Source organism: Mirounga angustirostris, unplaced genomic scaffold (genome assembly GCF_029215605.1).
Source record: "Mirounga angustirostris isolate CCGP_5_RB_7025 unplaced genomic scaffold, mMirAng1.0.hap1 SCAF_5, whole genome shotgun sequence".
Taxonomy (NCBI): Eukaryota; Metazoa; Chordata; class Mammalia; order Carnivora; family Phocidae; genus Mirounga; species Mirounga angustirostris.
The window spans coordinates 116,197,626-116,214,982 of record NW_026991713.1 but is presented as its reverse complement, the minus strand read 5'-3'; the positions used below and the strand labels follow the sequence as shown (position 1 = coordinate 116,214,982).

The 17,357-nt window shown below is 40.2% G+C and overlaps 1 protein-coding gene across 1 annotated transcript in view; it reads left to right on the top strand.

Moving 5' to 3' along the window:
* The first annotated feature begins 5,623 nt into the window (after positions 1-5,623).
* The window catches only part of GPR158 (G protein-coupled receptor 158), a 476,311-nt gene continuing 464,577 nt past the window's right edge, over positions 5,624-17,357 (top strand). Inside the window, 1 exon segment of the mRNA XM_045871331.2 lies at positions 5,624-7,503. Within this exon segment, the coding sequence (XP_045727287.1) occupies positions 6,602-7,503 (902 nt within the window). The 5' untranslated portion in view covers positions 5,624-6,601.

The following is a 17,357-nucleotide window of genomic DNA, read 5'->3' as shown; positions in this document are numbered from 1 at the left end:
GCTGTGTTAAGATGGAGAGCCAAGTCCTAAACTGGTCATAAAGTAAATCTTTGTTATGCCCAAGGTAATGTGCTGATGAAAACACCATCATAAACTATAATAACACACACATACATGTGGCATGAGGAGCTTCCCTTCAAGAAGGGAAGCAGATAAAATTGAGCAAAGACAAAATAATCCATTTCCCATCTCTTTCTATCCACAAAGCTCCTTTTCCAGTAAATTTTGTTCCAAATTCTTGGGTTGTTCTTATTTCTTAATGAGAAAGAGAGCCAATCTTTCTACTAAATAGAGTTGGGCTTTCAGTAATTTGGTGTGCTTATCGTTGTAAATGCTGTATTAGTCCTTGCCAGCATTACTGGATGTTAGGTCAGGGACATGTAAAGCCATTAAAGGAAATAACTTGCCTTAGCACACTCAGGATTTTCCTACCTAAATGCCATTTCCTGTGTTCTCTTCCCTTGTGGTCAGAAAGTTCTTCAGGTGTCTTTAGGTTTACAGAACCATTTTGTGTGCGTGGAGGCGTGGAAGATTAGGGGAAACTAGCAGTTTGGGTCAAAGCCTGAGTGATTTTGTAGATGATACTGTTTAGCAGTACTTAAAAAAGATGCACTTTATTGGGAAGGAAAAAACAGCCCAAGTCATGACTTTATAGTGAAAAGCAGAGGAGATGACTCTCAAAAGAACAAGAGTGTTTTTAGAAGTGATGCTGACAGGGAGTAAGAGTTTTAAAGGTAAACTGGAGGCAGATGAGAATAAACTGCGAAGTAAAAAACATAAACATTCTGAGCTGGGTAAACTTTCTAAGCTGGAAATAGAGAACCAGAGAGTTTTTTTTTTTTCCCCTGAGCAGATTTCAGACATCTTTTCTTCCATTGATATTGACTTTCTTCTTTTTCCATGTGAAACACATGGAAGAGTGTAAGCATGTAGAGGTGATGGATTATACTGATGAAAAGTACAGCACAGAGCAGTGGTTCTCAAAGACTGGCTCCTGGACCAGCAGTATCAGCATCACCTGGGAACTTGTTAGGAATGCAAATTCTCAGGCCCTACTCCAGACCTACTGAATTAGCAATTCTGTGGGGTTTGGCCACTGATTTGTGCTTTGACAAAAGCTCTCCAGGTGAATCTAATGTGTATCAGTGTTGGAGAACCACTGGTACAGTGATTAAAAGTATGATATCTGGAGCCAGATGGCTGCATTTCTTAGGGCAATTATTTTGTTTGTTTGTTTGTTTTTGTTGTTATTTGTTTGTTTCCCATCTGTAAAACGGAAACAGTACCAAACTCAGTGTGGTAATGAACACTAAAAGAGCTAAGCTGTGTCATATCCTTAGTAAATGCCTAGTAAGTGCTATATAAATGTTTAGATGATAATGATGATGATGTTAATATTATTAAAAATAATATTCTTTATAGGTGTTATTTTCATTGTTGTTCGTAGGCTACCTTTCACAATTTATAACAAGGCTTTGTGTTTACCAGGAGATCTTTCCTAATGTCTTAGAGTTATTTTCCATGGCTCAAGGCAGTATTTCTCAGCATGTGCTCTGTGGACCATTTGCAACAAAATCACCTGTGGTGCTTATTAAAATGCAGATTCTCAAGTTCTACTCAGACCCACAGTGATATTCAGAATTCTCTAGTGATACTTCTACACCCAGAAATTTCAAAACTACTGCTCTTGGAGAAAAAAGACTATGATCTTCATTTTGCAAATGGGCACATGAGGCACAGGGTAGCATATGCTTAGGGAAATCCAGAATCTCTGTAAGACCAGGAATAAGAACTGGATTTCTGAATTTGTGTTATATTGACAGACTGTGCTGTCCTTTTGTAGTTTTATTTGCTTTATCAGGAATCTGATTGGGGTTGTGCCACTTTGTTTACTGAGATTCATCATTATTTAATCTAAAAATAACATTTACCTTGTAAATCTAGAACGATGAGTTCTTGGAAAATATTCCTGGACCATTATCTGTTACTCAGCTGCAATTGTTCCAGTTGTGGATATATCTTACACATCACTCTTATGGTACAGATGAAGCAAAAGGGCTCGGAGAGGTTGAGGAAATTGTCAAAAGTCACGTGACTGGATGATGGCACAGCCAAGCGTAGATTTTGGTCTCCCAACTGCCTATTCAGTGTCCTTTTACTATATCCCACTCTCCTAATCCTTGCTGATTTAAATGATTTAAAGCAGCACTTAAATTTTTTAAATAACTCTACCCATACTGCTCACATAAAATCTGGTCTCAGCAGTTTTTGACCTCCTTTAATTTCTTTTTCTTAAAGATATGCAAACATCACACACACACACACACACACACACACAAGATACGCAGACATCACATCTTTTTTATTGATAAATCAGTCATATGACAACTAATAACTCATGACTCCATTGCATATTGCTTTTTCATCAGTGCACATTTCATCATTCTCAGGCAATTAGATTGACTTCTCAGGCTGTGATGAAAAAGCTTTGGGACTTTTTGCAGAGGGCTGACAGGTCTTGTATGCATTGTTCTATTATGGTCAAGCTCCTACATGGTATCAACATGTATTTGGACAACTTCATTCTTAATTTTGAGGCCACACAGGGGTATTTATCTATATGTACAAATTACATTCACTTAATTGGTGTGGTGGTGGGGTTGGGGGTGGGTGCTATTCATTCCAGAATCATTTGACTGTTTTATAAAATGATTTTCTTTTTGTCTCAGTTGTTTGTACTTGTTATATTACATAGGAACTTCAGGTTATTGAAGTTATTTTCTTCCAGCCCTCTTTCCTGTCAAAAATGGAATATTTGTAGTCTTGGTGTACTCATATATTACTCCCTCTAACTGAGGTAAGTTTCTTTCCATTTTACCTCTAGCTATTTCACTACAATCTACCACCTAGCTAACTGCTCCTCATTCTTGAAGTCTCAGCTCATTTGTTACCTTTTCATAGAAGTCGTTCTTTTCTTTATTTCTTTATATAAGAAGGTCCCTGCCCCCATACCCTGCAGGTTTTATCACTTTACAGTGTTTATTTCTTCATGGCACTTACCACTCTATGTAATTTCTTAATTTGTTTTTTTATTATCCCTCTCTCTACACATTTGATTGTAAGGTCCATGTTTCTATTGTGCAGACAATAGCAAGCCTAATGACTGGTAAATAGTAGAAGCTCAATCAACACATGTTGAGTGAATGATGTCTTTGTGAGTTGGTGTGGAATTTTGTAATTTGTTTAGAGATGTATGAATATGTGTTAAATCTTTGTCTCTTATAAAAACCTCTTTTGGATTATTTCCTTCATTGATGGACACTGACATTGACAAAGGGTTTTCTACTACTCAGTTACCTTGATTTCAAACCTATTAAATGGACCAGGCCTCCTAGAGCATTTGGACCATGGTACCTTATCTTGTGTGTACCTAGGCTTTCTAGAACATTCAAGACCACAATGTACTATCTTCTTGAGCTTGTATCCTGTGGTAGCCTCTGGTCACAAGTGGTTATTGAGCACTGGAAATGTGACTAGTGTGAAATGCCATGTGTTGTGGGTGTAAAATATACACTGGATTTTGAATATTTAGTATAAAAATGTAAAATACCTCACTAATGATTGTTATATTATTTACTTATTGAAATATTATTTTGGACATATTGGGCTAATTAAAATATATTATTAAAATTAATTTTACTTTTTAAATGTGCTACTGGAACATTTAAGATTATATATATGAATCACATCTGTGGCTCACATTATATTTCTATTTTTGGCAGTGCTGTTCTAGACCCAACTAGTCTACCTCAGTTATTGGCAGTATAGACTGAAGGTGAACCACTGAAGGAAATGCTAAAATTGCAAAAGCCTCATCTTTTCTTGATAGATGTTAGCTAGGGGAGGTCTGGCACCTCTGGAGAGTGGCTTAGGTACCATTCAGTACTCCTTCAGTGTTAAGTCATAAAGGCCAGATAAAATTTGTGTCCTAAGACACAGAAACTTTAAATGTCTTGCCAGTGATCATAAATCTTGTTTAGAAGAATGTTGGTACCAGAACCCAAATCTTTTAATTATGCTCAGTCATTTAATTACTTATAGAGGGACCTACTAATAAAATTATATCCTCTTTTTTTAAATGCCATACTGGACAATTTTAAAGAACTGTTAATAAATTGTGTATGTTTTCTAAGAATATCAATTAATGAGGAAATTACATTTCAGTCCTTAGCTGGTTATATAGATTGAAAATCATATTGTATACTCTGATAAATTAAACAAATGGAAACTCCTTCTGTTATTACTGCCATATATGCTATAGTAGAGCATTAAACTGGGATGACATTTATTTAGCAAAGGAGTACACACTGCAAAGCAAAATTCAAACAAAAAGCCGGATATGAACATTAAATCTACTTTTAAATAAGTATAAATCTAGTAACCATTCTTTGTATAAGTATAAAAATTCACTTGAAGACCATATGCTGTAGTTTGGAAAACTCATTACTATGTTTCATTCCAAAAGTCCTTGTCACTGGCATATCAGGCAGACTTTTCTTCTTAGGTAAGGATATGAATTTTTAAATAATTAGCTTCATCATCATGATCTTCTGGTTCATTCATTAATTTAGCAAATATTTAGTGAGAACCTACTATGTACCAGGCAGTTCTGTTTGTTCTAGGTGCTCAAGATACTAAAGTGACCAATACAAACAACCATTTCCTCTTTGGAACTTACATTTCAGTGCTCAGGTATTTTCTCAACAAGGAGAATGGAATGAAATGATAAAGTAAATCTAAGCAGTGCTATCTCAAAATGCCACCAGTGACATTTTTGTTGGTTGGGAACTGAAATGAATTTGGGATTCTTTGTATCTTTCTTGGGGAATTTGAAAACAAAGGTGCCTATGGAAAGTGGAGATGCATAAAACACTACATATCCAGTAGTAATTAGTATTTTCAAAATATCAGAAGACCTCCTTAAAGTTTCAAGTAAAACAATTAGACTCTGTTAAAGGATTTCCCAATAATGGGGGGGGGACTTGGCATATTATTCAGCTTATTATTATTATACATATTATTCTGTATCTCTTCTTTCTTCTGCTGGGATATCCCAACCTATAGGTAACTGGATATCTTAGTTCTTACACGCATTAATTCTAGAAACTCCCAGTCAGAATGACTTCCCTCCTCACTCAGCACAGACTCACTCATTCTCATTCTCTCACATCTGAGTCCTACCCTTAGTACATGTCTCTCCCTTCACATATTCACTTCCATACACTTTCACAGGTTCCCCCCCAACCTGGCCCCCTTTCAGGCAGAGGTTCCTTAAATACAACATTTTTTTTTTCTTGAAGCTCAGCCGGTAGATGTCTCCATTACTCCCTCATAACTAAGACCTCGGCAAGTTGGTTTTAATCATTTCTTTAACCTACAATAAGGAGGAGGATTTGATGATTTGCCCCAAATGAGCAGATGCTCGGGAGGACACGTCTCCATCCTACGTCCCTCCCCTTCGATTTAAGTCAGAAATGAAAACTCCTTTCTCCCTCTTTTCCAGGCAAAAGAAAAGGCTGATTTAACTAAGCATGCAAGACGCCAACACCCTCCTCTTCAGTACGTCCAAGTTTCCTTCTCTCTGAGCCACAAACGCGCTGCTTCTCCCTTCACTCCCGCCCACCCCTCCCCCACCCCCTCAGGTTTCCGAGTCGTCAGGGAACGCGAGTGGGTGAAAGAACTCCGCGCTGCTGCATCCCGAGCCACCGCCTCCTCCTGCGCCTCCTCCGTGCCGCCTCGGGTTCAGCACTGGACAGCTCCCGCCCCAGCCCAACAAACGGCAGTGGGCTGATTGACAGAGGAGCCGACCAAACAGAGAACAAGACGGCTTGGGGCCGCCCCTCAAGGGTTTGGTTGCGGCCAAGCTGCCTCTTTAAACCGGCTTTCCTCCAGAGCAGGGGGAGACAGGAGTGTGGCTTGTGGCCAGACCTGAGGGCTCCAATTAACCAGTTGCCTGGTCCTATAAACTCCAGAGAGACAAACGTCTTAAAAGAAATCTTCGCTCTCCTGGACTCAGTCCTGCGCTCGCGGTGCGGATCTGTGTGCGCGCACTCCGCGCCTCCCGGCGAAGCGAACGAGGAGGAGCCAGTGCCGGGAGGCGGGAACGACCTGCCACGGGTGAGATGATGGAGCCGCGTCTTTGGCGGCCGCGGCGGCAGCAGCAGCAGCAGCAGCTCTTGAACACACCTCAATGAGAGCGACGGTGGAAGCTGCTGAGCAGAAAGACGTAAGCAGGCTAACTATAGCCGCCGGGAGCGAGAGGGGATGTGACCTGTTCGGCTGAAGGCTGTGAGGTGCGTAATCCCGAGCCGACCCATTATGGAACGGGTGCAGCCGGCGTTGCCACAGGTGATTTGATTTCCTGTGACGGTAGCTTAACCAGCCGGGCCGATTCCGAAACACTCTTATTTTAAAGTCCTTTTCGACTGGGTGCCGTCTGGAGAAGGGAGCCGACTCCTAGTAAAAGTCTTACTGTTGATAAACTGACGACCAAATTTTTAAAAAGTGTCTCCCGTTACCTCCTTTCGTCTCTGTGAAGCAGATGGGAGCCATGGCTTATCCCTTACTCTTCTGCCTCCTGCTCGCTCATCTGGGATTGGGAACTGTTAGCACCAGCCGCGACCCTCCGGGACGGCTGGATTCCCCTCGAGAGAGAACCCTGAGGCTGAAGCAGCACGCCCAGCAGCCGGCTCGAGCCTCTGCCTCGGACCCCTCGGCTCCCTGGAGCCGCTCCACCGACGGCACCATCTTGGCGCAGAAACTCGCCGAGGAGGTGCCCATGGACGTGGCCTCTTACCTCTACACCGGGGACTCCCACCAGCTGAAGCGAGCCAACTGCTCCGGCCGCTACGAGTTGGCGGGCCTGCCGGGGAAGTCGTCAGCCCTAGCCAGCTCCCATCCCTCCTTGCACGGGGCGCTGGACACGCTGACACACGCCACTAACTTCCTCAACATGATGCTGCAGAGCAATAAGTCGAGGGAGCAGAACTTGCAGGACGACCTGGAGTGGTACCAGGCACTGGTGCGGAGTCTCCTGGAGGGCGAGCCCAGCATTTCCCGGGCAGCCATCACCTTCAGCACCGAGTCGCTGTCCGCGCCGGCCCCGCAGGTTTTCCTCCAGGCCACCCGCGAAGAGAGCCGCATCCTGCTCCAGGACCTGTCCTCCTCGGCACACCACCTGGCCAACGCCACGCTGGAGACCGAGTGGTTCCACGGCCTGCGGCGCAAGTGGAGGACCCACTTACACCGCCGCGGCTCCAATCAGGGGCCCCGGAGCCTGGGCCATAGCTGGCGGCGCAGGGACGGGCTTGGCGGGGACAAGAGCCACGTCAAGTGGTCTCCGCCTTATCTGGAGTGCGAGAACGGGAGTTACAAGCCTGGGTGGCTGGTCACTCTGTCCGCTGCTTTCTACGGGTTGCAGCCTAACCTGGTCCCGGAATTCAGGTAGGGAGTGGAAAAAAGGCTAAAGCAAAGCCTTCCTTCTGGTTTCGCCTCCGGGAAGGAACACTTGGCTGTGACACTTAATGCCTCCCACTCTCAAAGCAGAGACCCAGGCTGAGGGACACCTTTCACCGGCGCCTGTGCTTAGGGACAAGAAGCGCCCTACCTTTGTCAGCTCAGTGAAAGCTTCTCTCAGATCAGTTTCCCTGCAAGGGGCAAGGGACTGGGGAGCATTTGGCAGAGTTGAGAGAAATATCTGATGCCCTACGCTTCTTTTAAACCCTCAGGAGATCAGGGAGGGGAGTTCCCAGTCTGGGGGTGATTCGTAGGAAGCTGGAGAGCTTGGGTGTGTCTGCCAGGCATGGAGTGGCCAGCACTGGATGAGAGAAAAGGGAGCAAGAAGAAGACAGAGTTCCTCGTTTCTGCCACTTAGGGATAGCCTCCGCCTGCTTCCTATGTGTGTAGTTCGGGGCACCAGTCTGCTGTTAGTCACCAGAGGGGGTATGATTAACACAGTACATCCCCTCTGCAGTTCTATCCCCTCAGCAGTGAGTCAGTCTCAGCAGTATAGCTGTTTCCAGGATCCAGACTTTGCAGTTTGGTCAGTGTGCTCCTCCTCCTTCCCATCTCCCTCTTCCCCCCAGTCTCCTTTCCTTCCCCTCTTCCTCCTGTTCTCTGTGTCAGGCATACCTGAGGGTTCTCCAGTCCTTCACCTACTCACACACTTTATAAATGAACCTGATTGAGTTATCTTAGGAAGGACGGCATTAGTTCTGACTGAATTCACTTGGGGAGCTTGTTGGAAATTTAATCACAGTTCTTCTGTATTTCTTGTTTAAAAGTATAGCATTTGTGGGGAGATGAAGAATTTGCAAATTAGCTGGGGCAACTTCTGTCCTGGGAAATGCCTGACCTTTTTGGTGAGGAATGTCTAAGAAATAGCACTTTAGAATGGATGTGAGGAAGGAACGCAAAGGGAAGAGTAGAAACTCCGAAGACAGCCTGGGAGAGGGCTACAGATTGACTGGGATCCTCCTCAGTTTCCAAGATGGGAGGCTCTGGCAAGAAGGTCTTGGTGGTTGAGGTTGCTTCTGTACTTTTTGGGAACTTAGACAAAAGTGAGAAACCTGAGGGTGTGTGTGTGTGCACCTTAATGCTCTGTTTGGCACAAAAGGGACAGTGTGCTGAGCTGGTGAAAGATACCAGGCTGAGTACTGGGTGGGCAAAAGGGGAAATCAGAAAGCTTGTCCTGGCACTGTCATTTACAGCTGGATGTCCCCCAGTAAGTTGCTTAACCTCTCTGGGCCTCAGCTACTTATCTACCAAGTGAGGGAGTTGAACTAGATGGTCTCCAGGGAGCCATCTAGCTATAAAATTTTGTAGCTTTTAATGCCAGCAACATGTGAGAAGGCATATACAAAAAGCAAAACAAAAAACCCACTTTCTCTGATTCTGTATGACTGTATTAAATGTGCGTGTGTGCATGTGCACATGTCTGCATGTGTTTCTAGCTCTTTTAAAGACCTTGTCTTAAACCAGGGTAACTCTTCCCTGCTTTCAGGATAATCTCATTTCCTCCTGATTTCTGCAGGATCCTATTAGTAAGAGCTGAGCCGAGCTTTGAGTCTTTGCCATATTGTTTGCTGAGAAGCGGAAAGATCAGCAGATGCCATTCACTGCCAGCAAATTGTTTGCGGCCTTCGGATAAGTGTTTTTAGGGAGACCCAGTTCCCAGGATTAATCTGTCATCTGTTATCTGTCTGTCTGTGTATCTATCTGTCATCTATCTACGTATCTATAATCTATAACATTTACTTTCTGTCAGATTCTGCAACTGCTTTGCATGCATTATCTTACTTAATTGTCACAACTCTATGAGTTAGGTTTTATTAGTTTCCCTATTTTACAGAAAAGGAACCTGAAGCAGGGAGAGGTTAAGATCCCACAGCAGGTAAGTAGTAGAGCCAGGATTTGAGCCCACTGCATACTTTTAACCACTATGCTGAACTCTATTTTATGAAGGTGTCCTAAGAATGCTGCATAAAAATATATGTATTTTTAAGGGTCAGATGCGGGATCAAGGAGGAGAACCATTCATTTTCAGAATAATTTATCTTAAGAAAATCTAAGAAAGCATGAGTCACCTAAATAAACTCAGTGCCTTCTGCCAGCCAGGATGAAAGGCCAAGGACACAAAGGGTCTGAGGTTGTGAGGGCTTAAACGCCCCCTACCTACTTTTTGGGCTACATTCAGAAAGTGGTTTGTTTCCTCTGGCTGAGTTCCTTTAAGTGCTTTCATAGTCATCAATGGTGTTCTTTAGCCAAGGCATGAAGCCAGGCCATTTAGTATTTGGCTCTCTGAAAAGCTGGTTCGTCCTCGCAGTATGTATGGAGAGCAGAGTAAGTGCCCTCCTGTGAGTGCTTTGCCCCATGTCTCGTGCCCCTCAAATGCTGTACTGAGGATTTGCACAGATGTTAATTATAGGAACTGGAAGAAATCTTAGAGATCAGATGGTTCCTCCTGTTGTTTCATAGGTAAAGAGACAGAACTAAAAAGGTGAAGTGACCTGTCCAAATCACAAATCAATTTTATAGTAATGACAAAAGCAGGATCTAGGCCTTCTATCTCTGGTTCACACTATGCTTGATACATATAGACCTAAATCATATTTCTGTGGCTCTCTTAACCTTTGCATACAGTGCATGCTGGGGAACAGAGTTTACTCTTCATCACATTTTAGGACAAAAAAAGAATCAGCTCATAGAACACAGCTGTTGAATTAAAAAATACTATATTGTTTATTTCACACATTTGAGATAATATTTAAATGGGTCTTTCCTGTCTCTTCCTACTCATATAAGGCAAAGGTTTTTAGTTGTTGTTGTTGGTGGTGGTGGTGTTTTATGATCTAAGATGTACATTCTAAAATTCTATAATATAGGTGAATAATACTGTACAGGCATGGTACAGGGCAAACCTCTAATGAATTTTTGGGAAACTGTGATTAACAGCTCTACATATGGGGGCGCCTGGGTGGCTCAGTCGTTAAGCATCTGCCTTCGGCTCAGGTCATGATCCCAGGGTCCTGGGATCAAGCCCCGCATCGGGCTTCCTGCTCAGCAGGAAGCCTGCTTCTCCCTCTCCCACTCCCCCTGCTTGTGTTCCCTCTCTCGCCGTGTCTCTCTCTGTCAAATAAATAAATAAAATCTTAAAAAAAAAAGAAATTAAAAAAAAGGGCTCTACATTTGATTTTAAATATATTTTGAACATCCACAATGTTATTTGCAAAAAGCCTTATCTGTAATGAAAATCCCATTGATAATTTTCTTATGGAAGAGAAAAGGAAGAAAAACTTTGTAGTTAAAATTTTCATTTAAGATCAGTTAGTATTTTCTCAAGTCTTGCTTATAAGATTCAAGCATTTAAATTATATTATATTTTATTTTTTAGAAAACGTAAATCCCAAACATGAAATTCAAAAGTAATGTGAGAACATGGTTAACCACTTTCTTATATTAATGTGACTGTAAAATACCTCTGAGTAAATTTTATTCCCCTCGGTTTCCAAATGATAAAAGTTTCTTAAATTTCAAAGCCTAGTTTAAGACTCACATGGGGGGGGCGTGTCTCAATCCATTGGGCCTCCCCACTCTTGCTTTTGCTCCGGTCATGATCTCAGGGTCATGGGATTAAGCCTTGTGTTGGGCTCTGCGCTTAGCAGGGGGTCCACTTGACTCTCCTGGTGCTCCCCCCCAAATAATAAATAAATCAATCTTTTAAAAAAGACTCACATTGGAAGAGAAATTTATTACTCATTTTTTTTTTCAAAAAATGGCATTACTCTAACCAAATGTCTCTTAGGTCATTTGTTATATAGCATAAACATTTTAGTTCTCATCTTCCAACTCAGCAAAAGAGAGAGTAATAATTTAAGGTATATCCTCAGTTGTTTATATTTATTACATTAGGTTTGTGATGTTGTTGTAGAAATTTTCCTTTAAGTCCCTTGGTTTTGCATAGTTATTTTTCTTTGTGGAACTTAAAGTGATATGGAGTTGGATCCCATTCTGCAGAAATCATAGATATCTTCCTGGTGGTAGTTGGTACTGTTCAGTGCTTAGGATGGACATAAGGTACTTAAGTGTTGAAGTTAAATTAAAGTAAAGGAAACTTTGGGAACTAATTATTATTATTTTTTAAAGATTTTATTTATTTTTTATTTAAGAGAGAGAATAAGATAGAGAGAGAGAGCATGAGAGAGGGGAAGGTCAGAGGGAGAAGCAGACGCCCCGCTGAGCAGGGAGCTCGATGCGGGACTCGATCCAGGGACTCCAGGATCATGACCTGAGCCGAAGGCAGTCGCTTAACCAACTGAGCCACCCAGGTGCCCGGGAACTAATTATTTTTTGACAAGCTGAAAGGGACGTAGGAATTCATTTGGTTTCTTTCATCTTCTCAATTTGCAATGGAGGAAACAAGACCCAAAGGCCTAAAGGAACTTGCTTGAGTGGCACAGCTCTTTTGTGGTAGGTTAGAATTAGTGGAAACCCATATATATTGAGCACCTACTATATGTCAGATGCTTTATACATACCACTGCTTCTAATTCTTTGTACTCTCAGGTAGTGACAGCCTCAGAAAGGTTAAGCAACCTGCCCAACAGAACATAGCTAGTGAATTAGGGAGCCCAAATCAAATTTAAAGCTATCCTGCTATGAAGCTTATATTGTCTTTCTACTACCCTATGCTGCTATCTCTTGATTGCCAATTTTGTTTTCACCTTGTTATTAAAAAAACATAACATGGTAATGACTTAAAATAATATATTTGGCCCAAATAAGTCATATACGCTTAAAATTTTTAGGCCAATCATAAAATCAAGCATGTTGTGTAGTAGGAAGAATATTAGACTTGACAGAACTTTGCCTCAAGTCCCAGTTTTGTCTCTGACTGGCTGTATTACCTGTCTGGAAATCAGCTTCTGCATAATTAATGGGCATGGACTTGATGCTATCCAAATATCTTTATAGCCCTTTGTTCTACACATTCTGAATTGGTCTATCCAGATTGTCAACAAGTAGGCTTTGGAAACAGGGCTGATCCACACAAGTGCAGTACCTTGTGGAAATGATGTTGCTGGGGAAGTAACATGCAGAGGAAGAGGAAACCATGTGAATGCCAGACCTGGTGTTGGTAAAAAAAAAAACAAAAACAACAACAACAACAAAAACAATAGGACAATGAAGGAAAGATCACAATAGTGTGGAAACCCCTTTTTAGAAACTAATGCAACAAACATCGGTATCACTGATTTGCTGACTCCTAAGGGGTCACTTCACTCTCTCTCCTTCACATAAACCTCCACAGTGATTTTGGAACAGATCTCTGCTTTCAACAGAAGAGGGCACTTCACAGTATAAGGGAAATAACCATTTTGCTCCAAGCTAAACATATCGTAGGTCTCTCTTGTGGGTAATGACAGTGGTGAAGAGGTTACCTATAGAAACAGCACAGAGATGCTTACCTGGGTTATAGATCAAAAAGTTTTTAGATGCACTTCTGCTACTGAGATTTTTGAGTCTCAATTATTTAATCGGTAAACTGTGAATAGTAAAGTACATCTCCTTTGGGATTCTGTAACGACTAAATGAAGAATTGGGATCACACAGAAAGTTCAGTAAGTATTTTGTATTGTAGCTTCTGGCTTCCCAAATACTTACCTCAGATATAAACTTTCTTAGTTTAGCTCAATTAAAGTCATGTGATTAATAGTAATTTATAATTCATATGATGGTTTTGTTTCATCCTTAATTATTGTGAAGATTTGTAATAACAGTGGATCAGGGTGGAAACATGGGTCTTGGAGACAGAAGATGTTGGCACCAGTTGGACCATACCTTTGACTCATGGTGTTACCATGGGCAGTGGTTGCCTTTCTAATCCTCAGTTTCTTTATTTGTAAATTGAGGGAGTTGGTCTTAGGTGACCGGTAGGGTTCCTTATAACCCTAAAAGTCTATGATTATGTACCTAACTAAACATATTACTTTAACTTTTGAGCTTTTGATTATAATGCTGAAAACAGTTAATATATATTTAAATGCAGATCACGTTCATATATATCCAATGTATGTTTTTATCATAGTCATTTATTCATAGAATATACTCTTGATGTATACTAAGTTAAGTATATATGCTAGTGGAAATGAGACCACCATTTCTCTCTCTCTCTCTCTCTTTTTTTTTTTTTTTTGGAGGGGGGAATGCCATTTCAAAATAAGAATAAGCAGGATCTGATGTTCCAGGTCTTGAAAGATCCCCTGATTTTACTCAAAGGCAACACAAAGCTATTTTGCAGATTTCTAAATCAGGGGCTTCAGTATACCTGTGTAACCTCCCTCAAGATAACCAATGTTTAGGCATTTTGAAACTCCTTACCTACTCTTAACAATAACCCACTTTCAATTTACTTCTGTAGTTGGCTAATTTTAAAATTTCAAAAAGGGCTATTTATTGTGGGAGCAGTGGCACGGCATTACTTCCCATTTTGTAGAATATGCATTTGGAAGCAGAAATGGGATTTCTGAGACTGCTAAATAAATAACAAGAGTATGTGCCTACCCTCTGGAGAGGGCACTGATGCCCTCATTAGACTGATTTCAGAGCCTCAACTTCTAAGTCCAATTTTACTTTCAATTTCAGAAAGGCAGCAGTTTGGTGTCCACTGTTCAGGGTTTTATGGCTACCCTTTTCCAACCCACACTGTGTTTTATGATTATATTGTAACATATTGCAATGCCAAGAAGTATGTTGTTGACATTAAGTTGCACTTGGTTGGTACTGAGCATTAGGGCCTTGTTTATTTTCTCTCTTCGGTTCTGGATTGGTATTTACAGGGTTATTTTAGCAGAATTACTAAAACAGTACACTGGGATTTTGATAGCTTTGGCAGCTTGATGGCCACTATGCACAAACAGGCAGCACGCTGGTACTGAGGCTATGCTTGGAGAATTTGCAGCCAACAGTGTTATTAAGCTCTTGTCCACAGCTTTGTCATATGCATTGGGGTGGGGTTGGGGGAGCTTGTTCTTCTGGTCTTTAGCCTTACTTGCTTTTCAGCTTTTAGTAAAAAAAAACCCATTCCTATGTGTAATTTCTAGTTTCTCTGGCCTATACTCATCCAACAAGTCCTTTTTCCTTCAGGGAAAAAAAAAAAACCCTATAAAAATATTTAGGTGGATAAGTTGTTCTATGAGATACTTCTTCGGTTAAAAGTCTTTCTCAGGTTCCTCCCCACCCTTTTCTACAATGCCAAGCTTACTATAGGAGCTTTGATGAACTTTCTTTTTTGTATCAAAGGATATTATAGTGCCTCAAAGCAATTACAGGATATATCTAGTTTCATCACCTTCATTATAGGTAGAATTTATAGAAAACACAGAATTAGCTTAAGTAGTCTGACCCCAAGATCATTTTTCCCAAACAAAAATTACCTACTTTCCTGTCAAAGAAGGCAGTCTCTCTCTCTCTCTTTTACATGGTTATTTATTACTTCTAATTAATTGAAATCCAGTTAATTTTTATTCATTATAATACCTGTTATAACTTTCCCCAAGTTAAAAACTATAACAAGACAACATAGAATTTTTAAAAAATTCTGTCTAATTAGCAAAGTACCCAGTGCACCTATAATTTAAAAGGAAACAGAATTACAAAAGATTTTGCTTTATTTCTTTAACCTAGTTTTCTCACCATTTATGTGTTTTGTCCCATGGATATGCCTTTTTACATTATTATGGAAGAACTTTCATAGAAAAAGGTGAAAGATTTATGTGATCTGAAGAGAAACCAGAGAATGGAAGAAACTTCATAGAATAATATGATACATGGCTTTTATCTGAGAAAGAGAAAAAGGTAATATAGTATAGAATAATGTATTTTATCAATTCTAAGATGCACTTTTCCCCCATTTTGATGTCTCTTAACTTGAGATCTGTCTTATGATTGAGAGCATGTGATTTCCAATTGGCATATATTTCCTCTTAATGGTATACAATATAATATCATATCTTTTAATTAATGGCATGTTATATTTGATTAATTATATTAGGAAATGAGAAAATAAATTCCAACATCTCTCCAACTGTAAAGTTCTATTATCATCTGTAAGTTACCAAGATGTAGCAAAATATGCATATATGGAAACACAAAATCTAGACATCACTGCTACATATAAGTTAGATTGCTATTTGTCTTCATAATAATTTTGTTTAAAAAGACAAGCTATCCTAAAACATGGAACATTTATTTTTTTTCTTAAGATTTTATTTCTAAGTAATCTCTACACCCAACGTGGGGCTCGAACTCAAAACCCTGAGATCAAGAGTTGGAAGCTCTACCAGCTGGGCTAGCCAGACACCCCCACATTTCTTTTCAATGAATGTGAAATATACAAAATATTGGGCCAGAAGTTGCAGAAACTTTTATTTTCAGATTAGGTGGGGAAAGGAATATCAAAATCTTTCCTGCATCATATGATGAAGCATTTCACTCATTCTGCAGGAAAATGCCTAGGACAGTGAGAATAAAAGACCACTTATAGACCAAAAATAGATCTTTCTTTTCTAAAGGTCTTAGAGGTTTCAGGGTGGAAATAAAACCTTCATGGTGTGGTCATGTAACTAGTTTTGGTTAAAGAGATTTTTATTTTATTTTATTTATTTATTATTTTTTTGATTAAAGAGATTTAAATGGAACTGTGGAGGTGTTTTTTCTTTTTTTCTAGGTAGCTGCCTGAGTGAAGAGTTTGGCTTTCCCTTATTTGATGCCTCAGACCATTGCATAGAGCAGAGTTTCTCATCCTAGGCTTCATTGACATTTCAGGCCAGATAATCCTTTGTTGTGGGGGCCGTTTTGTTTGTTTTAAGATGTTTAGCAGCACCTCTGGACTCCTACTAGATGCCGGTAGCAACCTCCTTGCCCACTGTCATAATCAAAAATGTCTACAAATATTGCCAAATGTCACCTTGAGGGCAAAAATGCCTTTGGTTGAAAGCTGCTGGTTAGAGAGAAGGCATATAAACATGTTATTCTGGGGCTATTTATTTCAAGGGTTTTGTATGTATGTGTATATGTATGTGTATGCTTGTATGAGTCTGTCAGATCACGTTTCTATTTACTTATTCATTTGCTTGTTTGGAATATAAGATCATTTCATATATAGAACCTGATACAAATGAGAACTGGAAAATTTTGATGGATCAATGGAATATTAATTTACATTTATATGTCATCAGGGCTCAAAAAGAAAAACTTGGCAAACTATTTGCAGAATTTGTTACTAACATGGTTTTACTATTTCTATGGTTAAATGTTCTATATTTAAAGTTTCTCAATAAAAGATGCATTTTAAAAAGAAAATACATGTGTGGGGGTGGTGGGGGCATTCTTTAAAGAAGCAAGTTTTAGTCAATGTCCTGGGACAGCTCCTTTTTGAAGAATTAGAATTTTAGAAGTCAAAAGGATTTTAGACTTTATAATTTTAGACAATATAATCCAATTTATTGTTACTTTTACAGGTGAGGAAATTGAGACTCAGGGAAGTGACCATCACTTGCACAAATCTTAGGCACAAATAAAAACACCTCAAGTCATCAAATAAAGGTTAATTCATATTCATTATTCACTGATCTCAAACCTGACTATCAGGATCACCTGAAAAGTCTGATAATATGTTCCTAGGCCCTCCTCCAACCATGTGAATGAGATAATCTGAGGATAGGTTCAGAAGTCTATATTAAATACAAAGTCTTTAAAATTCAGAAGCAATTGGTCTTTAAGGACAAACTTGGGAAAAA